The sequence below is a fragment of the Micromys minutus genome, assembly GCF_963924665.1.
Source record: "Micromys minutus genome assembly, chromosome: 8".
NCBI lineage: Eukaryota > Metazoa > Chordata > Mammalia > Rodentia > Muridae > Micromys > Micromys minutus.
This window is the reverse complement of record NC_137977.1, coordinates 19492795-19518693: the sequence shown is the minus strand read 5'-3', so window position 1 is coordinate 19518693 and position 25899 is coordinate 19492795. Positions and strand designations below refer to the sequence as shown.

The 25899-nt window shown below is 41.9% G+C and overlaps 1 protein-coding gene across 1 annotated transcript in view; it reads right to left on the bottom strand.

Moving 5' to 3' along the window:
* Positions 1–25899, bottom strand: part of SAP130 (Sin3A associated protein 130) — a 69574-nt gene that overhangs the window by 4722 nt on the left and 38953 nt on the right. The window contains exons 15-18 of the mRNA XM_080920329.1: positions 22878–22982; positions 14471–14829; positions 2322–2570; positions 2051–2176 (exon numbers count right to left, since the gene is read on the bottom strand). Of these exons, the coding sequence (XP_080776455.1) occupies positions 2051–2176; positions 2322–2570; positions 14471–14829; positions 22878–22982 (839 nt within the window). The remainder of the gene's footprint in view (positions 1–2050; positions 2177–2321; positions 2571–14470; positions 14830–22877; positions 22983–25899) is intronic.

Genomic DNA, 25899 nt, shown 5'->3' with positions numbered 1-25899 from the left:
AAATACCAATAACCCTCAACTCTTGATCCTCCTGCCTCTACCTCCCGAGTCCTCGATTGCAGAGGTGTGCTACTCCACCTGCCTCCCAGTGGTGCTGGGAACTGAACTCAGGCTGGCCCAGAACCTAGGAGAAGCCCTCCAGGCTGGCTTCCAACTGACGATCCTTCTCAGCTTCTTGTGCACTGGGATTACAGACATGAGCCATGTCTTGGCCTTTCACAGGCACCTGTGCATGCCTGAAATCCCAATACCTGAAAGACTGAGGCAGGTCACAAGTTCAAGTCTCGTCTAGGATACAAGCCAGGTGGTGCTTCAAACAATAAAAAAAAGCTTAGTTATTACCCAGCAGGGCCTCACATGCTCTGGAACTAACCATTAGTGTGCCTCACCACACTTGGCACCGAGGCATTTCTCAGCAGCGTCTTCAGTGTAAAACCACTCCCTTTCTAGATTCTATATTTTGAAGGGCTATGCTCTGAATGGGTACACGACTTGTACCATTTCATTCCTGCTCCTGTTATCTCTTTATTCTTTTCAGTTTTTGTGTGTTTCACTGGTTTTCTTAGCTTTTATTTATAATCAGACTTGATCCTGTTATCTGGTTAGACTTGGAGTGAGTTAGTATGGTGACTGTGGTTTATGGTCAAAGAGAGCCAGGGAGCACACAACATCTGTCAAGGTGTTTCCCACTAGATAGCTTTTTAAAAGTGAGGCTCAATCAGGGAGTCTTTCTTTAGTATGGATTAAAATGCTGCCAGGCTCGACTCTGAACATTTACAGCTACACAGTTCTTGTGGTGTGAGGAAGTGTTTCCTTTCTCTGATGATCAACTCTGACCTCTGAAAATTCCACTGTAAGACTGGCCCTCTGAATGTGAGCACCGACCACACTGGGCTTTCTCAGCGTGGGAGACTGGACTCCACAAGCACGCTGCCAGCCCTCAGCTCAGGCCTCATGTGCTCACACTTGGTCTCCAGCTAGTGGTACTGTTTCAGAGGTTATGGGACCTTGCAAGTGTATCCAGACCATGGCATGCACACTATATTAGCTATGAATGTGGCCTAACAAAAACCACAAAGTATCTAAATTACTAGATTACTTTTTTTTAGAGGCACGCTGATCTTTGACATAAGATAGTAAACTGTTCAAATCAGACTCATTGGGAGACCAAGAAAAGTATCATGGAAGTTTCCAAGTTGAAGTTATGAAAACAGAACAGTGTGATCAACTTCTGAAAATGCACAGCTGTCCATGTATTTATTATATTGGAGGTGAATGATACTTAAAAGACCACTAAGTAGAAATATTTTCAAAGTTATCAAACATTTTCATTAAATGTGGGCTTATTAAAATGTTGTACTAGGGTTAGAGATAAGGCTCAGCAGTTGGGAGTACTGGCTGATCTTCCAGAGGACACGGACGGACACACAAACACACACACACACACACACACACACACACACACAGGCAAAACACCAATGTATACTTAAAAAATACTACAGTTCAACAAAACAAAATAACAAGCATTTACCCTGGAGTAGTCTTTCATTTTTACTTTATGTTTAAGAACCACATGAATTCCTGGTGTCCACAGAGGCCAGAAGAGGCACTGCATCCCCTGGAACTGCAGTTGTCTTGTTATCTAGCTGTGAGCCACCGAGTACTTGCTGCGAACTGAACCGAGTCTGATACAAAAGCAATCAGTGCTTTGTTTTTTTGAGACACACAATAAATTAAGCGCAGATGGTTGTGAGCCACCATGTAGTTGCTGGGACTTGAACTCAGGACCTCTGGAACAGCAGTCAGTGCTCTAACCACTGAGCCATCTCTCCAGCCCCGCAACCAGTGCTCTTAACCATTGCATCATCTCTCTAGCCTTTCCCCCTGGTCATTCTAAGTGTTCCACATATGTGTTATAAAAGATCTTTTGGAAAAAAATCTAAGTGTATGTAATTATTTTAGCACTGTAGAAAGCACATCACACTTCTGACTATGTTACTTATGTATTATACATTACATGACCACACTAGGTGTTTCTGAGGACACTAACCTTTGACCCGAACGTCACTGTACCTCTGGAAGTGATGATAAGCAGCTTTCCAGGGGTTCCGGTAGTGACGAAGCAAAGTAATGGGAGGTCGTGGTCGCACTGGGACGTACCTCACACCTTCCTCATCTGCCCAAAGGAAGAACCGAGAAGACATTAAACGTCACAGCATACATCTTAGATGATCCTCGAAGTTCATTTGTAGTAAGAGAGATGCAGGTGAGTCTGAAGCTGAGGGGAAGGAAGGCGCTAACTAGAGTCTTAGTGCTCTTACCAATATACTCTTTGGGAGGAGACTTGCGTTTCTCAGCCTTTACCAAGAGACTTTTGGCAGTGGACTTCTCATCGTCAGTGCTGTTTGTCTCCATCATATCCCCCTCCTCTGTCGAGATCACATGCTGCTGCTTTCGAGGCTTTTTCCTTGGGGAGGCACCAGGCGGGAGGTCACTTGGAGGCATGGACAGGTTGCTTGCCAGTAAAGCGAGAGATGGAGACACGGTGTTGGTGGCCAGAGGAGGGACTGCTGTTGGGAGGAGCACGCACACCAATGAGCTCTCAAACACTGGAAGGCCTCCCTCGAATCCAGAAGAACACGTCTGAAGACAGTTGGAGGGCTAACAGGTACAGAGGTTTCTTGTGGACCTGACAGTGTGTCACACACTCTAACTCAGGCTCACTGGACACTGTGTGCAGATAGAATGCCTTTGGAGTGGGAAAGTTAACACTAATCTGAACTAGGATGAAAGGATCATACAGCTTGGGCTTACAAAGCATAACCTCTGTTACTATTTTTTTTTAAAAAGTTTTATTTACTGTATGTGAGTGCTCTGTATTCATGCACTCCAGAAGAGGGCATCAGACTCCATCACAGATGGCTGTGAGCCACCATGTGGTTGCTGGGACTTGAACTCAGGTCCTCTGGAAGATCAGTCAGTGCTCTTAACCACTGAGCCATCTCTGCAGCTCCTTACTCACTTCGAAAAACCACATCCTACACCACCATCACTAATAAGTGCAATCTGCCTCAGATCTCCTTCTTCATGTCACTCAGAAAAACCTTAACTGCTTCCCCATCCTTCCGTGTACACATATAAATCAGAGAGAGATAACTACAATGCTACTTCGCCTTGCAAAGCATCTATGCCAAAAGCCATGCTCCTTTTCATCCTTCCAACAAAGGCTGACAGCTTCAGACAATCTCTGAAACACTGCTGGACGGACAGCTTACTTTGCCCAGACTGAAACAACTTAAGAAGTGATTTTCTAGAATAAAGCCCTTTGTCCACAACTTCAAGAATATCATCAGGACAAAGCCATTTATACCTGCAAACTATTAAAAGACTAAGTTATTTATGTCTTCTTGTTAAAAGAGTAGCTGGGATTATAGGCAGTGAGCCACTTGAGCAGATATCTTAGGAAGAATAAATTTCTTCTATCCATACATCTAACAGCAGTTCTAATCCTATTTTGTAATTTGTCTTTTGTCTCTGTTTTCCTTTTAGGCACTGTTGATGGCACAGCCAATGAAATTCAACTTCATATTGTTTTTCTTTTCATTTACTTCATCATTAGATTCTTTCTTTAAAAAAAATATATTTATTAATTATATAAGTACACTGTAGCTGTCTTCAGACACAGCAGAAGAGGGGATCCGATCCCATTACAGACAGTTGTACTGGCTGATTTTGTGTCAACTTGACACAAGTTGGAGTTATCACAGAGAAAGGAGCCTCAGTTGAGGAAATGCCTCCATGAGATCCAGCTGTAAGGCATTTTCTCAACTAGTGATCAAGAGGGGAGGGCCCAGACCATTGTGGGTGGTGCCATCCCTGGGCTGGTAGACCTGGTTTCAATAAAAAGGCAAGTTGAGCAAGTCAGAGGAAGCCAGCCAGTAAGCAACATCCCTCCATGGCTCTGCATCAGCTCCTGCTTCCTGACCTGCTTGAGTTCCAGTCCTGACTTCCTTTGGTGATGAACAGCGATATGGAAGTGTAAGCTGAATAAACCTTTTCCTCCCCAACTTGCTTCTTGGTCATGATGTTTGTGCAGGAACAGAAACCCCAACTAAGACAGTTGTGAGCCACCATGTGGCTGCTGGGATTTGAACTCAGGACCTCTGGAAGATCAGTCAGTGCTCATCATCATTAGATTCTTAAAATTGTTCTTTGGTGTTTTCCTACAGGTATAGATTCGTTCTGCTTGTTCTACACACACACACACACACACACACACACACACACACACACACACACACACACAGTATGTATATAAAGTTAAAAAAACCAACATAAAACAAAACAGGTCTCAATGTTTAGCCTGATGTATAGGCTGACTTGTATGTCACTATATGGACCGGGCTAGCTCAAATTTAAGAGATCTTTCTGCCCTTGCCTCTTGAGTGTTGGTATTACTGACACATATTTTAGGGATCTCACGGCTGAGAAGCTCTGCTATATTAACCGGGTTACAGTTTGGATCAGCCACAGCAATTGTGTCTATATGGTTAGATGCTTAGACCAGCGCGGAATGGGCCTTTTTCCAAACTGCAGCTTCTTACCACTCAGATTAGAAGGGTTGAGATTTCCCTCTCGATAGGCAGGACCTGTGTCCCCCATATCAGTAGCAAAGACATTAATGAAAATAGATCTTAGAAGGGGTGGTCGTGTGCATCTTTATCCCAGCATGTGGGAGGCAGAGGTTCAGTGAGCTCTAGGACAGCAGAGCCATATAGTGAGATACTGTCTTAAACCAACCAACCAACCAACCCAGCAAAAACCAAACCAAACCTAGTCTAAACGCCCCCGCCCCCCACATCAAGGGTTTTACCTCATTAGCTGTTATCCTATCTAAGGCACAGAAACCAACATACTATCATTTAGTTACTTAGCCACTTCCTGACATAACTTCATCTCCTATTACTTTGAAGTTATGATAAAGTCACTTAAGCCTGACATGTTTGGAACCCCACACTTGGCAGAAGATACAATATTTTTTTTCTTAGCTACTTTCTCTGTTAATCTGATATTTAAAATACATCAAAATCTTTTAATAAACTCCAGGAAAAAACACTGCATAAGGCCAACATAAAAATGCTGCGCCAGTATCCCAGAAATTGCCCAACTCCAACCCTCTGCAGGTTCCAAAGTATAACTCCTTGGGAAGGTCTTCCTCTGCTTCATGGCCAAACAGATTTAACGATTTCGTCCACTAAACCTTCCTGTCATGATTTACTGCCTCATTGTAAGTACAACAAAATGAGGTCAAGCAGCCTCTACCACCTCACTGAAAACAACTTAAGAAAAGTCATGGCTCAGCAGTAGGCTGCTAGCCTAGAGCATACACGCTAGGCTCTGAAGTTAATTCTTAGACCCACAAACCCAGAACCTTTCTCTGGGATATCATTCCTTTACCTACCGAACTGCCCAAAGTCACTCCATTCTGTCCTAGTTTTAGGTAAGTACCTCAGGCTTCACTCAACTGCTCCCCAGCCCCTGCTGAGGACGCCATACCGGGCAGCCCGTTCTTATCTGACTGAACCTGCAGCTTCAGCAGGTCCATTGTCTTACAGCAGAAAACAAAACTGTTTCAATCAACTGAACTAATTATAAACACTACCTAACCTTTCCTTGAGTTGAAAACCCTTGCTCTTCCTCCCCCCCACCCCCAGCAAAAAAAAAAATAGACTCCCAATTTGACCTTCATTGGGCGGGATTCTCTGTATTGAGTAGGAACGAGATTTCAAGGCTCCAGAGAGATTTCTGTCCCACAAGGGGCTTAGACTGGCTCTGGGCCTTTCCTGCTTGGCGGATTGTGACATTCAAGATGCTCCCCAAGATACTCCAGTGTCCTATGATTCTTACACCAGGCCTAGAGTCCTGGAAAGACTGCTGTTTCCTAACACAAAACTGAGTCCTTCTGGTCCTCAACCTTCCCAGTGCTGTGAACCTTTGGTAAAGTTCCTCATGTTGTAGTGACTCCCCCCCCCCAAACCATAAGATTACTTTGTAACTTAATTTTGCTTTTATGAATTGTAATGCAAACATCTCATATGCAGGATATCTGAGATGTCACCCCAAAAGGGGCCATGTCCCATAGGCTGAGAACCACTGTCTTAGGAGTTAGTTTAATATTTTTGTCTGGCTGCATGGGTCAGCAGAGGAGTTGTAGTGTATGCAGACAAGAGGGGATCAGTATTTTCTCTTTTAACCATGCAGAGACCCCAGTCATCCTGGAAGTCTTGCTTAAGTTCAGGTGCATATCTCAGAGTGGCCAAAGGCATGTTGGAGACCCCACTGCTTGGGTGGGGACTAGAGACAGAAGCCATGCGGGTTCTTACTGAATTCCAAGCCAGCCTCTTCTAACTGAGATAAGTCTTTGTATTCTTTGAATCACTGCCTGTGATCTGCCTTTGTTTCTGTCCCACTGAGGCTGGATACTCTTGCCTTTGTTTACAAAGTAAAATAAAAACAACAACAAAATACAAACAAAGCCAAGCTCAGATCCAAGCATGATGGTCTCAAAGCTTCCTCCAAAGCCTGTGCTGGGTTAGGCAGGCTCCCTGGCTCTGTGATCAGGAGAGGAACACAATTCAGAAAGAAGGTGCTGCACTCTTGAGAACAGCCAAGAGGTAAACTATTTCCACAAGAGGATGCTATTATTTATCTATAGTATACAGATGTCTACAATAAAAATAACTAATGAGCTACTCACACATGAAAAGGATTAAAGGGACCCTCTGCCTAAAATCTCTCAATAATATCTCCAGTATCATAGTCAGCTAAATTCTGTTAAGATGCTGTAAACATCAATTTAGTGCAAATTATAACTCTACATGCTATATACATCATCAACACTGCCTTATGTTTTCTGTAAGTTTTACCCAGACACTTATAAGGCCAGATGGTTTATTAGTATGTCCATATAATATTAATTTGTTACATCACCCTACATGTATAATTTGGACCCATCCCTCTTTCATTAAGATGCATTGCCCATGAAAGGCCAGGCAGGCTCTTCACAAGACAGAACTGGTCACTGCCGAGACGTCATCTCAGTGAAACAAAAAGTACAGGAGGAGGGAGCCTTCTTCATGACACACAGACTGACTTCGGAGGTGAGTGGGTGAGCTATCATCCCAGCTAACTGGGAGGTCCAGGTTAGGCCTGTAATCTCAGCCCTCCGGAGAGAGGAAAATCAGGAGTTTAAGGCCAGCCTGGGCTACTTCCAGTGTTCAGCTTTTCACACCGATGGGAAATGCCACCTCAGCACTCCTTGACCACTGGCGATTACTTAGATTCACATGACTGGTGATCTGAATCTGTTTTTACGCTGGAAAAAAGCATGTTCACTGTTTAAGGTGGTGCCCCACATCTGTGATCTCTGCTACTCAGCTGAGGCAAGAGGATGGCTGTGAGTTAGCCTAAACTAGTCTCCTGGAGTACTGGAGTGTCTCAGCATTTAACTTTGCCAGTCATGGTGCAAACCTGTACTCATTGCCTGGGTGGTGGAAACAGGAGGCTGGGGAGTTCAAGGTCATCTTTGGCCACATAAGTTCGAGGCTACAGGAAATCTTGTCTCAGAGACAATATAAAAAGCCCAGAATTATTTTTTAAAAGGTTCCATTCTTATATGTGTGAGTATTTGGATGCATGTTGTGTGTATGCACCCAGTACATCATGGGGGCTAGAAAAGGATGTAAAAGCCCAGTGGCTGGGCTTAAGAGGCAGTTGTGAGCCACCGCTGGAGATGCTGGGAATGGACCACTGCTCCTCCTGAAGATCTTAACCTCTGACCCAGTTCTCCAGAATTTAATTGAATTGCTGCCCTGTGATGCAGCAGCTCTAACTATCCAGCCCCCTGGCTGTAAGCAGTTGCAGGCTGATAATTGTTTGAGGCAGAACCAACTTCCATCTTTGTAACTCCAGCTGGGCCTGCTGAATGTTAATATTCCTTTAGGAAAGCAGGAAGACAGGCAAGGTCTGGCCCCTAACTTGAGTAGTCTGTCCCTCAACTCCCAGCTTATATTTGATTAGGCTTTAACCATATAAGGTCTCAAGATTTTCCGTAGAAACTACAGGCGAAGAAGGAGGGTGGAAGCTAAGGAGTGTGTGTCCACCTATGCAGCTATGGGAAAGCTATGATTGACACTGGGTAAAGGCAATGCAGCCATAAAATAACTCCTAAAGGTGTTCTGCTATTCTCACACCTTTTCTGATGTCTTTATCATCAGAAAAGCTTCCTCCTGTAGAGATGGGAGAGTAAGAGGCCTTAGAAATGGGATGTCTCCATCATGTAAATACCTTCTCAGCACAACAGGACAGATGCCCAAGGGGCCTCAGAGACCAAGGCAGCATGCCCATGTCTAAGCTCAAGCCCCCATCCCCAACCCAGAAGCTAGTGACTTCTGCAAAGAAAAAAAATTAGTTTTCTCCAACATATTCTCACTGGGCATATAAGCCATTTTTAAGAACAAGGCCCAGCAGTAGATGACTAACACAAAACTAACTCAACAGTAATTTCGCACCAACCCCCAACAGGTCTTTTGTTCATACACTGTGGTTTCTAATTTTGTTTTTATGAGACTTTTGTGTTTGTATCTATACACATTTCTTATTCTTTTTCTTTGGCTTTTCTTGTTTCTTTGTTTTGCCCTATTCAACTTTGCTTGTTTATTTTTTTTTAAAGTCCTATTTTATTATTATTTTCTTTCTTCTTTTTTAGCTGCTCATTTGTTTATGAGACAAGGATGTAAATTTGGGTGAGAGGGAAGGCGGAGAGACCTGGGGGAGTAAACATAAGCAGAATATACTGTACAAATTTATTTATGGGTTAAATTACTTTAGGTACAATAAATTATGTAAGTAAAAATAAAAATGAAACCATAAAACCTTGCGGCCAAGTCACAAGAAGTCTGAATATATATCACACAGGGCCATGGAGGATGAAGCTTTAATATAAATACTCATTACCATTTCCTAAGGCTGTAACAGTTGTAACTCATGCTGACTGATATAAAGATGCGTATCTAGTCATTATGTCTTTGCTAGCCTTGTAATGCTTTAGCAGATGCTGAGTCCTAAGAAGACCATTTACACACTGTTTTGCTCCACATATCTTCTTATAAATGGATTTTACAAAACTTGATTTTGTAAAGGTACACTACACAGACTCAGGAAACTGAGGTTCCCAATTTTTCAATAGTCTGTTTTTATATTTTAAAGTTTAGTTTGGGGGCTGGAGAGATGGCTCAATGGTTAAGAGCATCTTCCAGAGGATCCAGGTTCAATTCCCAGCACCTACATGGCAGCTCACAACTATATGTATATATCTAGCTCCAGAGAGTTAACCTGACACAGAGGTTCCAACCCATCCCCCCACACAAGTAGGCAAAACAGCAATGCACATAAAATTAAAAAAATAAACCATTAAAAAATAAATATTACTTTGGTATTAAGAGTTTTCAATTCAATAATTGCAAATTTTAAGGTTCAAAACATTTTTAAAAAAGATTTATTTATTTTATGTTGAGTACACTGTATCTGTCTTCAGACACACCAGAAGAAGGCACTGGATCCCATTACAGATGGTTGTGAGCACCATGTGGTTGCTGGGAATTGAACTCAGGACCTCTGGAAGAGCAGTCAGTGCTCTTAACTGGTAAGACATCTCTCCAGTTCCAAGGTTCAAAATCTTAGTAGAGATAAGTTATCCTAGCTTATAAAGCCCTAATCTTGTGAGATTTATTAATTTATTGTAAACTATTGAGAAACAAAGACGATTAAGGCATCTTTTACATATATTGTTGAAGTCAGGCCTAAAGCAGGCAACTCAAAACAACCTTAAAAGCAAACCTGAAGTTTTTTTTAATGTAATATTCAAAATCAGTTCTATTAAAAATGGTCATGGAGATTCAACAGTTGAGTAAACTGGGTTAAATTTATAATACACTTTAGAGCTAGTCCTCCCCAGGCCCAAGTAATCCTGTTCCCCTTGGACAGGACACTGACCCCATCAGAGTAAATTGCAGGCTAGCCCTTACAGGATAGAGTCTGCTGTTCTTCTCTCTGGCTGTGCAGGTCAGACCAGGACACCTCCTTATCTATAGGGAGGATGAGTCTTACATGACAAGCGATGGATTCTCTTGTCCAGTGGAGAATCTCAGTGCTCTGTACCCACATCCTTGATGTCTCAACAAAAAAGAGGCACACAGCAATTACTCTGCACTCACTGGGTCCTGACCTGACATATGAGGGTGTTGTGAACAGAGAACCTGGCACACACGCCTATCACTTAATATGGTATCTCTGCTGGCTCAACATGCCATGACCTTTACCCTGGCTCCCAATTCTCCTCTTCTCTTAGCAAAACTAATTCCAGAGCCAGGAAGTCAATACCTGATTGTGTAAGGAGCCCTCAAGACAGTTTTAAATAATCTAAGACAAGGCTCTGCTGGAGGGTCAGCCAGCAGTGTGGACACTCATTTAAACACTAAGCTGCAGGTGTGGACCCACTACACCCACGGGAAGAAAGCAACAGTGCCTGTGGTGCTAAGAGTCCTGGCCTACAAGGGTCACTCAGAGCAGCTGCTCGGGGCACTTCCCAGAGAAGACAGGTGACCAGCTCTTCAGCCTGTTGCAAACCTGGAAGGTAACAGGCCTAAGCCTGAAGAATTCAATATTGGACATTTGGAGACAGAGTTTATGGTGGCCTGTCCTCCTCTGGACTCATGGTAATATCAGCCATAATGCTTCTTATAGGGCTAGCCACAGCATTTCCCCAGGACTGTATTCTGACATAAAGGATTTTATTAGTCTACTATATCTAGAAATAATAGGACTGAAAAAATTATCTGATTTCTTTAATGAGTTATGTTCATCTATGCATCCAAATAATACTTAGTCCTTGAAGATAATGTAAATATTTAAAAAAAAAAGAGCTTTACAACTTTGTAAAAGGCCTGCATCTATTAACTGCTGAGAAAGAGGCCAACAGTCTCTGGCTTACTAGCTGACTATGTTAAATTTATGTATCTGTGTAAAGAGTCAGTGCTTTGGCTCTTTCCTAAGTCGAACGCCTGTACTTCACCCAGCTATTCCCCAGGCCACGCTCAGTGAAACCTACTGAGTACAACCTTCTCCTTCAGCTGCACCTGCAGCTTCTCAGGTCCAATGCTTTACAACATAAAACAATTAGCTTTAATGAATCAAACTGAGACTTTGCAACCCGCCACCCCACAGATGTAATTTTGTTTTGGGGGTCTATAAACACCCTGCTATATGGCATTAGTCTGCGGGAGAACAGAGGGCTGTATCTGGCCTCCGATGGGTGGCATTCTCCTGTGTCTTGTGTGAGAGAACAGCAGTACCCTTTATGACAAACTTCTCCAAAGCCTTGCTTGGCCTGGGCCGGCAGATGGTTTAAAACCAGCTGGAGTCACACAACAAGACTTGCCTGAAAACAAAACAGTCTAAGGGCTGGAGACATTACTCAGTCTATAGGGTCCTTGTCTACCGTGAAAGAAGCCCAAGGCTGAATTCCCCCGAAGGGCATAAACAAAACAACAAAACAGAACAGGTGCCGATTGGTAAGCAGGAATCCTAGCACTTGGGGGATGTGTGGTAAGGGATCAGGAAACTCAAGATCATCCTTAAACAGTGAGTTTAAGGCCAGCTTGAGTCACAATGTGACCATCTCAAAAGTAAAAATGTAAAAACCACATAATGCTAGCTATTGTGGAATGTGACTCTTACCTCAGACATGGAACTCTGAGGCTGGAGGATGGTGAATTTGAGGCTAGCCTGGGCTACACTGCAAGGAGAAGGGAACTTATGGTTAGGGTGATGCATGTATGTGACTGCAACATGTGAGACATGAAGGTGGGGGTTATGAACTGCAGAGCCAGTCATAGAGTCTGAGATTCACCAGTCACGACCCACTTGGCTCCCACTCCCCATTTCTTCCCGGATTTTAAGCATATCTGGTACATCCCAGGCTGTTATTGCTTTCTATGCCTGGAGTGCCCTTTCACCAGGATTCATCGGGGCCAGCACGTTAGCTCTTTCACATGATTCAAGGGTCACCTCCAGAACGAGGCTTCCTCTTCCCTTACTTATTTCTGTGTGCATGCATGTGCTAGGGCACAGTTTTCTCTTACTACCTACTGGTGGGTCTGGGAGATTAAATTTAGGTCATGAGGACAGGCAGAAAGCACGCTACCAGCTGAGTCATCTTACCAGCCCCACAGTGAGGCTCCTAACATCCTTTCTAACTTCCTGTGTTAGTTTCACTGCTATGACAAAACACCTAAGGGGGCAGGTGTTATTACTGTTACTGTTATTATTATTGGTTGTGTAGGTTCAGAATCCAGGGCCTTGTGCACACTAAGCAAAATGCTTTACCCCTAAGTCACACTTTCACCCCATGGGCTTTATTTTGACTCACAATTGTATAGCAAGCCCCACTGTTTCTACATTATATATAGGTCACAAGTATGGTGATACAGAAGCCAGGAAGCAGAGAGGGCTAAGAGGTAAGATTTGCCTGGATATGGATGGCACTGTCCCATCAGCTGGTGGGCCAGGATGGGGAAAGGAAGGAGGGAAAGGACAAATCTCATTAAGGCAGGCATTTGTCTCCGGACTGCCATGGCACAAGCTGTGCATACGCTCCCTCCTATTACGGATGAACCATCTGAGACCAGAAGCCAGAGCAAACCCCCTTCAAACTGTTTGTCTTGGGAGGGAATTTGGTCCCAGTGATGACCCACACATTGACTTCTGGATGCTGTTTTGTTTTTCCAGAGCACTCAGAATGCCTCTGAACAAAGTCTAGTATTTATCTTGTGTTTTTACACTCTGTCCTATTCACCAGCACGGAAGCTAGAGGACAGCGTGGAGATGTTTATTTTATCAAGTTGCACTATTGGTTTGAGAATAATTCCCAGAATCTAACAGGTTGATGCAGGACTGTGGCAGGAACTATGCAAGCGTGTCAACAGTCAGGTGACAGAATTGAGACCATTTTATTTTCTCTTAGGGTTAGCCAGAACATCTATAATTGGTGTACTGAGGCACCCCCCTTTCTTATTTATGAGATGATGTTTTACTCTGTAACCCAGGGTAGTCTGGAACTTACTGATATGATAGGTGAGCCGTAAACTCATGGCAATCCTCCTGCTTTAGCTTCTGAGTCATGAGTGTGAGGTTGCTTGGCTAAGCAGCAAGTCTGAGAAACTATTATAGACAGCACAAGCACCGGTATTACTGCAGAGAATGTGATAAGAGGCGTTTTCCACACCCAGGCTACCACAGCATTCACTTCACACCAGAGTCTCTTTTTGTTTTTGAAACAGGGTTTCTCGGTGTAGCCCTGGACTCATTTTGTAGGCCAAGCTGGCCTTGAACTCAGAGACCTCCCTGCCTCTGCCTCCCCAGTGCAGGCATTAAAGGCAAGCAGCACTCTGCCCGCCTTTAACAAAGTTTCTATTTTTAATGTTACACATCTTCTGAAGTTACTTTAAGTCAGAAAACACAGGATCCCAGAGTAAATGATTAAAAAACAAACCACACACATATATACACACACCCCAAACTAGGAAAGCTTTAAAGGGTGGAGAGGTGGCTCTGTGGGTAAGAGCACTGGCTTTCTTTCAGAGGACCTGGGATTCAATTTCTAGCACCAACATGGCAGCTTACAACAGTCCCAGACGATCGATGCCCTTTCCTGGCCTCTGAGGGCACCAGGCACAGATGCAGTGCACAGACATACGTGCAGCCAAAACATCCATCCACTTAGAATAAAAAAGGGACCAGACTTTCACAACTGGAAACTTTAAGCTAGGAAGAGGGAAGGGATGGGAACAGTTTTAAGACTTTACTAATCATGTTTTGTACGAACAGAGTATTTTAAAACAGTACTTTTAAAAGCAATTCTAGCTAAGTATTGTTAATGTATAATATACTTTCTATCAGGTTTGGCTGTATATTGTGTAATAAAATAACTTGCTTAATCAGAACAAGGAAGCTATATGAAAGAGAAGCATGGTGAAATTTATGATTATAGCCAGGAATTAAAAGTACAAGAGGCATTAAAATGCCTTTGATTTTCAAGTCATCTATGAGACGGGTCAATGGCTGCAGCCACGCCTGAAGACCTGAGTTCGGTTCCTGGGTCCCCCATGAGTTTTCTTTGCCATTACTAAGCGTGCCATGGTACGGGTATACCCACATACACAGATGCAGAAATGAGTAAGACAAAGAAGTATTTTTTAAAAGTAGACTTCTATTTCTTAGAAATGAAGAGAAGGCAGGTGTGGCACACATACCTGATAGGTCCGGAGCACCTCGGCAGCGGAGGTGGATTTCCGGGCTGATAGTCAGAGAGAACTAGAAAGGGAGGGCCACTACGACCTGGGGATGAACTTACTGGAGACAGGCCTGCTGATGTCCACTGGCTCCACTTCTTCTTTCACTTTGATCTCAGGAACAGGAGGCCCCAGGACGGTGGAAGGAGTGCCGCCCACAGGGGCTGATGGTGTTGGTGCAGCAGCTATGGTGGTGACGGGTGGAGTAATGGGCACAGCTCCGGGAATGGTAGACAGAGCAATGGCTGGCTGGGATGGAGGGCTGGCGGCCGTGATCATGCTGGGAATGGTTGGTGGAGGTTGCTGGGCAGTTGGAGGGACAGCAACAGTAGGCTGCTCGGCATTTTGATTGGATATGGTCTCCAAGGACACTGTGACTGGAGTGGCTATGGACACGTGCACTTCGGATTTAGGTTTGGCACTGAAACACAAAAAGAGAGCATTATGTAGCAATTAAGATGAAACTGCTGTACTGTGAAACATCTCCAAGGAGGGCTGTTCAATTCTTGTTCAAGAATATACACAATGAATAGTCTATTCTTTAATCTTACATGTTCATCTTCAAGTTCACTTTGAAAGAAAATCAACTCTTTATTTGCTTATGCCATTGACTGAATACAGGGCCTTAGGAATGCTAGGCGTACGTTGTAGCACTGAGCTGTACTCCAGCCTGTGTTATAAAGCTAGGAATACAGCTGAGAGCTAAAGTGCTTGTCTAGCATGTTACAAGGCCTAGGTTCAATCCCTATACAACAAAAACAAATAAAGAAATTTAAAAAAATTTCCCATCCTGCCAAGTTTTATATGCAACAATTCAACTTAATTAAACATCCAAAAAGAAATTCCTGCAGTCATGTCACTGAACCTGGACTATAAATTTTTAATATGTATGTTGTTGCAGCTTTTATTTCTTTGAGACAGGATCTCGCTATGTACTTGTGCCTGGCTTCCAAAGTAGAGACGCTGCTGCATCTGTCTCCCTAGTACTGTGCAATCAAAAAGGGAGTTTTTACCGTTAAGGTACAATTATACTGACATTTCATGGGTAATCGATATTTTTAAATGATTTATTGTTATTCATTTAAGTGTGTGCCTGTATGTCTATGCACATGTGTGCCAGTGTCTGCAGAGGCTGGAAGAGGGCACTAGATCCCTCAGAACTGGCATTAGACAGTTGTGAGCCACCTAACCTGGGTACTAGGAACTGATCTTGGGTTGTTTAAAAGCATTAAGTGCTTTTGACCACTGGGCTCTCTCTCAAGCCCTCATAAGTTTCTTATATGGTTTTATAAAGAGGTGGCAAAGTTCCAAAAAGATACAAAAGAAGACAGAGTGTTCAAGGTCCTGGGATCAATTAGTAGTTGCAGATAAACAAAGTCCAAGGCACTGGGCACTGCTGCTCTGGCCTGTAATCATAGTATCAGAGAAACTGAGGCTGGGAAGACCGTGAGTTCAAGGTTGGCTGGAACTGCATAATGAAACCCTACTTTAAAAGCAAGAAAGGAAGAAGGCAGGAAGATGGCTCAGTGTATAAAGAACTGGCTGTACAAGTTTGAGGATCCAAATTCAGATCCCTAGATTTTGCTTTGTAAATAAGGTTATGACAGGTCAAAAAAATACTATTTAACAAGATTAACCTTGGGGACATTACATGTAAGTAAAATTCAATTACAAAAAAGAGGTCATATTTGGGGAATAGCTGCTTTTTCAGCGAACCTGAATTCAATTTTTTGCATAATCCCTAACTATATTTTAAATATTTATCCTTCTACCCAAAGATAAATGTAGTTCTTAACCTGCATCCAAATCAAGGAGAGTTTTTTTTGTTTTGTTTTGTTTTTTTTTTTTTCCCCAATACATGGAGACCATTATAGGAAAATGATCAAATGTAGAGTTGTAGTTCCAAATGATACACCTACATCACAACTCTTGCATTCAGGCTCAGGAATCATTACAGAAGAGGTGAGAGAAACTGTAAGAGCCAGAGACACACAAAGTTTACTGTGAGATTATATCTCCCAAAAATGTTAGAGAAGCTCCATTCACCATAAAGTCTCACCAACATGGCTCCCTAAATATGCCCTGATTAAAGAGAACACTAATAGACAAACTAATGTGGAAGGATAGTTCATGAGGCCTCAACTCTAGAAGGAGAACTACAGGCAACTAAGGGATGCTCAAAGCAGGAGAATGTCTTTCCCATGGAAGAGCACACCAACTAGTTAACCAATATAAAACAGTGAGCCCTGAAAAATATACAAGTAAAATTATATAGACCAATCAGGATATATATATTTATATATCTAGGAACACACACACACATACACACACACACACACACACACACACACACACACACACACACACACACACACACACAAAGAAAGGGAATGTTATATCATAATCTCAAAAAAATTAAAAAAACCAAACACTATATAATTCTGATTATATAATTTTCTAAGTAGTCAAAATTTGTATTAGTAATTCATAGAAATGGCTGTCAAGGATTACAGCCAGAAAAGAGGAGGAATTAGCATGTAATGAATATAGAGTTTTAGTTTGTGAAGATGTTTGTGTATTTAATATTAGGCATAAGACTAATACTGGTAACTACTGTCAAACAGGCTCAATAATTGGCTCAGGAGGTTTTTTTTTTTAAAAATGGAAGGATATCTGACAAGTAAGTCATTGTCAGAATACATAAAGAATTCTGTAATCTTAACACTTGGGAAAGCACATAATGCCACCATGAAACTGGTAAAACACAATCGGATGTTGGTCTGGTATGATGCTGGGGTGTCTGATGATCTGAAATTTATCTCTCAGTCCCACATGGTGGAAGCCATGAGCTGTGACCTCCACATACATGCCGTGACACGTGCACCACACGCCTTTGCCCAAATAAAGTGAGAAGTACAAGGGGAAGAAAACTGGCTAGAGTAAGTGACCTCATCTGCACCTGTACAATAAAATACTGACTGAACTCAACCTGGGGAGGAGAGCTTGTTTGGTTTATTCATATATATAAATAAATAACCAACCCTTGGTCTCCAAACAAGAGTGGATTTCAAAAACAAACAAACCAAACCTCAATACAGAAAACAGAAACAAGGCAGGAATAAAATAGGGTATGGTAGTGTGTCTGTGTGTGTGTGTGTGTGTGTGTGTGTGTGTGTGTGTGTGTGTGTGTAAGCCAGAGGACAGTCTTGAGTGTCACTGTCCTGTGAGGCAGGGTCTCTCACTGGCTTGGAGCTACCTATTAGGTACGCTGGCTGGCATTACAGCACCCAGGTTTTTGAAAACATGGATTTGGGACTTGAAATGAAAGCAAGTGCTTTACCAACTGAGCCAGCCTACCAGCCCTGAGTGTTCTGTTACAAATTTAATTGTTCTTCTGTGGGTGTTTGTAGTGATTAGAAAATTATTAAATATTTTTGTTTAATGAAATATTTTAGTTATAATGTACTTGCTTATTTTGTGTGTGTGTATGTGTGTGTTGCTTTTCTTTTCTTTCAATCATGTGAATTCTAGATGAGGGTCAGGTTGTTAGGCTTGTTGCCAAGCACCTGTCCCAGGTGTGCCATTCATTTCCGTGTCCTCAGAATGTAGTCATCTTTATCATCTCTTTCACATATTTATGTATCCCTAAGCCATCCACTTACAGACGTTCCCTTTGCTTCAGTGTGTGAGTGTGGGCAGCCTGCTTCTCCAGCTGTTTTTCCATCATCTAAACTGCTCTCTTCTTGGCAAACCTCACAGAACCAGACTGATGATTGCAAAACACAACACAACACAACAACAACCCCAAAACCAAAACAAAAACCAATCCAAATCAAACCAGTAAAAACCAAAACCAACCAAGAACCCATTCTGCATGCCTCTATGGGGCTTCACTTCCACAACTTCCACACCATGCTTAGTACAAGACAGATGTCACACAGACCTCTCTGTCTGCTCTTCAGGGCACGTCACTTCTGAGAACTAGACAGACTTTCAGGACTTTAAAACTATGTCTAGGGCTATAGCTGAGTCTGGGCTTGTGCTGTTTGAGACCATAGGTTTAATCCCTAATCCTGTCATAAAACAAAGGGAAAGAACCAACCGTACACACACACAAACACACACACGCACAACTACCCACAAAACTCCAACAGCAACAAAAGCCTAATAGCCACATTACTTAAAAAATATGTATATATACTTAGACAATGAAAAATGTGTTTTTTAAAAAAGATTTATTATATTTGGTATTGAGTTCACTGTATCTGTCTTCAGACACACCAGAAGAGGGCATCAGATCTCATTACAGATGGTTGTGAGTCACCATGTGGCTGCTGGGAATTGAACTCAGGACCTCTGGGAGAGAGCAGTCAGTGCTCTTAACCACTGAGCCATCTCTCCAGCCCTGAAAGATGTGTTTTTAAAAAAAAGGAAAAAGGGGCTGGAGAGATGGCTTAGTGGTAAAAGAGTACTTTGCTTTTAGAGAGGATCTGGGTTGTTTTCAGCACCCACAAGATAGCTTCTATCTGTCTGTAGTTGCAGTTCTAGGGGACAAAATCCTCTCTTCTGACCTAGACATGTTTATAATCCGGACAAAGGCACACAATGACAACTGTTAGAATCCCCTCCGATCTTGGCCCTACCTTTTCTTCTTCCCGATACATTCAAAACCAGGGAGCATATAGGTATTATTATTTACTTGTTAAATTCTGTGCTCCAGAAACCTTTCTGTAAACCATTCTGTAAGTCTACTCATTCTACCACCTTGTCTCCATTTTAACTGCTGCTTTTAGGGTGTTAGGGAGAGGTAGGGTCCTCATATCTTTCATAGGCAATAGAGATAAGGCTGAGGGAAAGTAAGCACATCTATTTTAGCTAGTAGACCATGCTTTATAAAAGTCATAAACAAGGCGTTTATTACTAAATGAGGTTTAAGTAGCATATCTGAATTCAGAAACATGGCATGTTATTATTAGAGTAAATACCCAACAGTCTAATGAGATAACTTTGGTTTTAAAAACCTATGAAATGTCTGCAAGAGGTAGTAGATGTGTGTAGCCCAGCTCCTTGGGAGGCTAAGGTAGGGAGATCATTTAAAGCCATCCATTGGAGACCAGCTTGGGAGACATATCAAGACCCCAACTTAAAACCAATTTATTTATATGCATGGACAGAAAAATCACTCATTAGAAGCTATTAATTAGCATCACTGTAGGATGGGACTGGCAAGTGGGTGAGGAACCAGATAATGATTTTGGCTTTATACTTTAAATACATACATACAGAGACATAAATAAAAAATCATTACCCCCAACTTTTCATCTTGAAATTTCAATTAATTTGCTTTTACTTTTAACTTAAAAAATTTTTATTTTTTATTTGTGCATGTGTTTGTGTGCCAAAAAGTGTCAAACGCAAACAGACTTCTGGCAGAGTTGCAAGTATTCCTAGCCCCTGAGCCATCTCTCCAGAACCTATATTTTTTTTTAAACTTCATTTATTATTATGGGAGATGGCACACCGTGTGTCATGGTGCACATGTGGCATCAGAAGACAACCTGCAACAATGTGGGCCATCGGCTGTGACGGCAAGTACCTTTACTCAGAGAGACTCCTCCCTGACCCTGCTTTTATTTTTTAGGGTTTTATTAACTTAACTTTTGAGAGATTTGGGGGTCAAAGTCAGGCCTTCATTTATAACAGGAAAGCACTCAACTATAAAGCTTTACCATCAGTACAAGAGGAAAAATAAATCCTACCCTAAAATAATACAGTGTGACTAGGCTGTCCATGCTGGTCTAATAACAATACAGTGTGACTACACTGTCCATGCTGGTCTAATAATAATACAGTGTGACTACACTATCCATGCTGGTCTAATAATAAATAATACAGTGTGACTACACTGTCCATGCTGGTCTAATAATAAATAATACAGTGTGACTACACTGTCCATGCTGGTCTAATAATAAACAATACAGTGTGACTATACGGTCCATGCTGGTCTAATAATAAATAATACAGTGTGACTACACTGTCTATACTGGTCTAACAATAAATAATACAGTGTGACTAGACTGTCTATATTGGTCTAATAATAAATAATACAGTGTGACTACACTGTCCATGCTGGTCTAGTAATAACACAGTGTGACTACACTATCCATGCTGGTCTAATAATAAATAATACAGTGTGACTACACTGTCCATGCTGGTCTAATAATAAATAATACAGTGTGACTACACTGTCCATGCTGGTCTAATAATAAACAATACAGTGTGACTATACGGTCCATGCTGGTCTAATAATAAATAATACAGTGTGACTACACTGTCTATACTGGTCTAACAATAAATAATACAGTGTGACTAGACTGTCTATATTGGTCTAATAATAAATAATACAGTGTGACTACACTGTCCATGCTGGTCTAGTAATAACACAGTGTGACTACACTGTCCATGCTGGTCTAATAATAATACAGTGTGACTACACTGTCCATGGTGGTCTAATAATAATACAGTGTGACTACACTGTCCATGCTGGTCTAATAATAATACAGTGTGACTATACTGTCCATGCTGGTCTAATAATAATACAGTGTGACTACACTGTCCATGCTGGTCTAATAATAATACAGTGTGACTACACTGTCCATGCTGGTCTAATAATAAATAATACAGTGTGACTAGGCTGTCCATACTGGTCTAAAACTCATGGTCTCAACTAAGTCTGGAACTGTACCTGATTTTCTTTAATATTTTAACTATTTTTCTTTTGTCTGATTATTTTGTCCCAAAATTCAATTATTGCTTTTAGAATTATGTTAAGGTGGGGAGTCTCCTGTCACACTGTGAGTGTGAGATTAGAGGTGTGTGTGGCTTATGATGCCATCTTTTGTGTGGTCTATGCTTAGGGTACACATACATGTATGTGACAGTATGAGCACATGAGCATGTGGAGGACAGAGGCTGACATCAGGTGTCCTTTCTGATCACTTGCCATCTCTTATCTTTTTACTTAACAAATATTTTCCTTGGGGCTGGAGGGATGGCCGAGCAGTTAAGAGCACTGTATACCCTTCCAGAGGTCCTGAGCTCAATTCCCAGTAACCACATGGTGGCTCACAACCTATACAGGAATCTGATGCCCTCTTCTGGCATACAGGCAGGCATACATGCAGATAGAGCATTCTTATAAATAAAATTTAATAAATAAATCTTAAGAAAAACTTTATTTTTTTGTGTATAAATATTTGCCAGCATATATGTGAATGTACCATATTGATTGGCTGGTGAGTATCCAAAGAGGCGGGAGGAAGGCACTGGATCCTCTGAACCTGGTTACAGATGGACATGAACCACCATGTGGATGCTGGGAACTAAACCTAGGTCCTTTTCAAGAACAGCAAATGCTCTTACATGTTAAAAAATCCCTCCAGCACCATCCTGATCCCAACTTTCAGGTTTAAAAAAAAAATTTTTTTTGGGCGACACTGTGTAGTTAGTCTTGGCTGGTCTGAGACTTTTTATATATGGCTTTCAACTCATCCACCTGCCTGCCATGTGCTGGGATTAAAGGTGTGCCCCAGGAAACTCAGCCATACTTTGTTTTGGATTTGCTTTTTCTCTGTGGGAGTGTATGCATCTGAGTGGAACTGCTACTTGGAGCCTCCTGAAGTTATAGGAGGTTGCAAGTGACCTTAAATGGGGGCCGAGACTCAAACTCAGGTTTTTTGCAAGAGCAACATCAGCATTTAGCTAGTGAGCAATTGAAATTCTTTTTTTTTTTTTTTTTTTTTTGAGACAAATAATACAGTTTTTTTTCCACAGAACCTGAAGCTCACTGGTGGCTAGAAGCCTCAGGGATCCACCTATCTATTACCCAGTGCCTGCTTTTACACGGTTGCTGAGGATCAGAACTCAGTCAGTGATGCAATTAAAAAAAAAAAAAAGAAAAGAAAAAGAAAAAAAACAACTGGGTGTTTATTATGAGGCAGGCTCTGTGTTAGGTGCTTTACACATTTCACTTAAACACTTAGAATGCTCTAGGGTAGATGTTAACTATTTGGAGTGTGTTCACTTTATAAATACTAAAAATGGTAACTGGTGAGGTTGAGGAAGTATCCAGGTCATGAAACTAGAAACGTTATTATAAAGAGGTACCAAAGGGGGCTGGAGAAATGCCTCAGTGGTTAAGAGCACTGACTGTTCTTCCAGAGGTCCTGAGTTCAAATCCCAGCAACCACATGGTGGCTCACAGCTATTTGCAATGGAATCTGGCACCTTCTTCTGGTGTGTCTGAAGACAGCAATAGTGTACTTATATACATAAAATAATTAAAAGAAAAAAAAGAAAAAGAAAAAGGCACCAAAACCCCCAAACCCATATAGAGTTGCTCATACTTAACTCTTTGCTATACAATGATGTGTGATTTAAAGTAAGAGTGATGATAAGAGATGAGCTTACCCTGCAGGCCTAGGTGACCCAGAAGCACTCCGCATAGAGCTTTCTACTCGAGGACTAGCCACTTCAGGAGGCTGAGGAGGGAGGAGAGTTTTCCGAACTGCCATTCTGAAAGAAATGAGAAAAATCCAGAAAATAGCAGTCCAAGAAACATTTGCCAAACACACCTTCTGAAAGCGCAAGAATGAACTTGCCCAGCACATCCACTAAACGGTACAATGACAAGGTCTCTATATGTGACCCTGGCAGGCCTGGGCATCACTATGTAGACCAGGGTAGCCCCAAATTTGCTTTGATCCTCCTGCTTTGTCTTCTGAATAACAGGATTACACATGCAGGTCATCACACCCATCAACTATGTTTCAATTGCCTTGTTTTTTTTTCAGTTTTTTCCCTCTTGATAGTCTTGTTAGGTGGTTTAGGGTGGCCCTGGACTCTGGATCCTCCCGTCTTAACCAAGAAAATGAGGTCACAGATGTGTGTCACCAAAATATGTATCAAGTTCCTTTCCCCTACTCACTTCCTGCTATAAACTCCAAAGGGCACCCACATAGCGAACATGTCACTTCTACCATGTGACGGCTCTTTTCTCGTTTGTAATTATTAAAACCCACTTTAAGGTTTTCGGAATCATTATTATGTCTTCTATGCTGAGAGAGATGAGAGCAAATTTTTGGAGGCCCCATAAAGAACCTGACCATGAAAGAATCAGAGAGCTCCTGTGTTGTGCAACAGAAGCCACATAAGGAGCTGCAGAGATGGCTCAGTGGTTAAGAGCATTGACTGCTCTTCCAGAGGTCCTGAGTTCAATTCCCAGCAACCACATGGTGGCTCAGAACCATCTGTAATGGGATCTGATGCCCTCTTCTGGTATGTCTGGAGACAACTACAGTGTGCTCACATAAGACAAATAAAAGAGGCCACATAAGGCTCTGGCTGAGAATATATCCTGGGCTTCAGTGGTATGGATGTCAGAAGTGACTTTAATACATTTAGTTTGAAAACAGTGGTGGGACCAAGTGCCAGATCAGAGTGGATGTGAGAAATAAAAGGAGTGAGAAGGCTAGAATCTGAGTCTATCCTTTCCAGTACCTGGTCACTGAGCCACTGCCATCTCACAAAGGGTAACCATCAGCCTGTTCCCGGGAAGAGACTAATTATCTGCATAGGAAGTACTCTTCCTGAAAAAAGTACTAACTATATAAAAATTGCATCTAAAACACCTTTTATTTTTATACTATTGTGGTTTAAAAAAATATATTATGTGTGTGTATACACATATATGTACCATGGAGCGTGTGTCCTTCTACCATATGCATTTGTTCCAACGATAAAACTAATATCATTAGTTGTGCCTTTAACTGCTGAGCCATCTATCTGGTCCTTGCCAAACTTTTAGATAAAAGTAACAACTTCCATGATAGGCATAGGGGCAAAACAAACAAAACATGATTACGTGTGTTCAGTTGAACTAATAAAGATCACGTATACATAATCCTTAATCTTTCTACATGTAAATTTAACTTTACTTGAGAACAGGTTCTTAGTGTTATTATTTTGTGCATGAGTGTTTTGTTTGCGTGTGTCTGTGAACCACATTTGTGTCTAGTGCCCTGGGAGGCCAGAAGAGGGCATCAGATCCCCTGAAACTGGATTTACAGATGGCTGTGAGTCAATAGGTCCGTGCTAGGAATTGAACCTGGGGCCTCTAGAAAAGCAGTCAGTGCTCTTAACCATTGAGCCCAGTGTGAAAGTGCAATTTGTGGCTATTATGGAACAGTGACAGTCTCTAAGAAACACCCACAGCGAGGATTAGAAACCAGATTTCTCTGATAAGTCAACTATAAGACAGATGGGTGCGGCAGCACACATCTATAACTCCAGCTCTTGGGGGACTAAGGCAGGAGGTTAGTTCAAGGCCAACCTGAAGCTAGAGACTGATTCTAAAAAACAACAAAACCAAAACCATTACACAAAATAACAAAACACCCCAAATAACAAAATAAACAAGAGCTGACATTGATTTTAAAAAATCATACAAATGAAATAAAAATTTTGATACTTAAAGCCAGTAGAAATTTGAACAACTGGATAATGTTACTAAGTTGTTTTCCCCTCCCCTAATTTTAAGTATAAGTATCCTAAAAGACACTTGCAAAATACATACAAATAAAGCAATGTGCTGACTAAAATTTACTTCAAACTAATATGGTAGAAGATAGTTGGTCAAGGGTTGGGGACAGCCTAATGATATAGCCCTGGCCTAGTATACACAAGGTTCTAGATTTAATACATAGACCACAATATTCAATTAATCCAACGAGCTAACCAAACAGCTCAGTATGCTGACATATGCCTAGCACATGGGAGGTGAAAGCAGGTCTAGGGTTCAAGGCTGTCCTTGGCTACATAGGGACTTTGAAGTTAGGGACACAAAAGAGCACCAAGGAAACTGGGGGAATAGGACAGTTGGGGATATAGATAATCTCCAGCACGCATACATCAAATGGTGGTGTATGCCTGTCTTCCCAGCACTCCTGACCAGGAAGCAGAAGTGCAAGGTCATTCTTTGCTCGTCTGAAGCCAGCCTGGGATACGTAAGACTCTGGGGAAAATCCTTTGGAAAGAGTTTCATCAGGGCCAGCACACAGAAGCTGTGTTCCCAAAGTGGCCAGAGTTGAACCTCATGTTCTCAAATTTGTAGTAAGAGTCTCTGACAGTTGGACTTTGGTTTGTTTTCATTTGACTGTACCTGTGCCTTGGTTTTTCCCTCTAGGAGTAAGAAAGCGTGAAGATACTTATTATGAGCCCACATTTGAGAAACTTAGATACTTTAAAGAGACAACTTTCAAAGTGAATGTTTAAAGACTGTGGGCCCTTTAAAGGTTTTTAGGTTTCACAGTGTTACATTATTAGGAGATCTTGGGAATGAACAAGAAAGGAAAGGTTGCCTGTTTCTTGTGTCAAGCTGCCAAGGGGCCAGTTGTCCTGTTCTGTGGCTGTCAGTGTGACCCAAACACAGTAA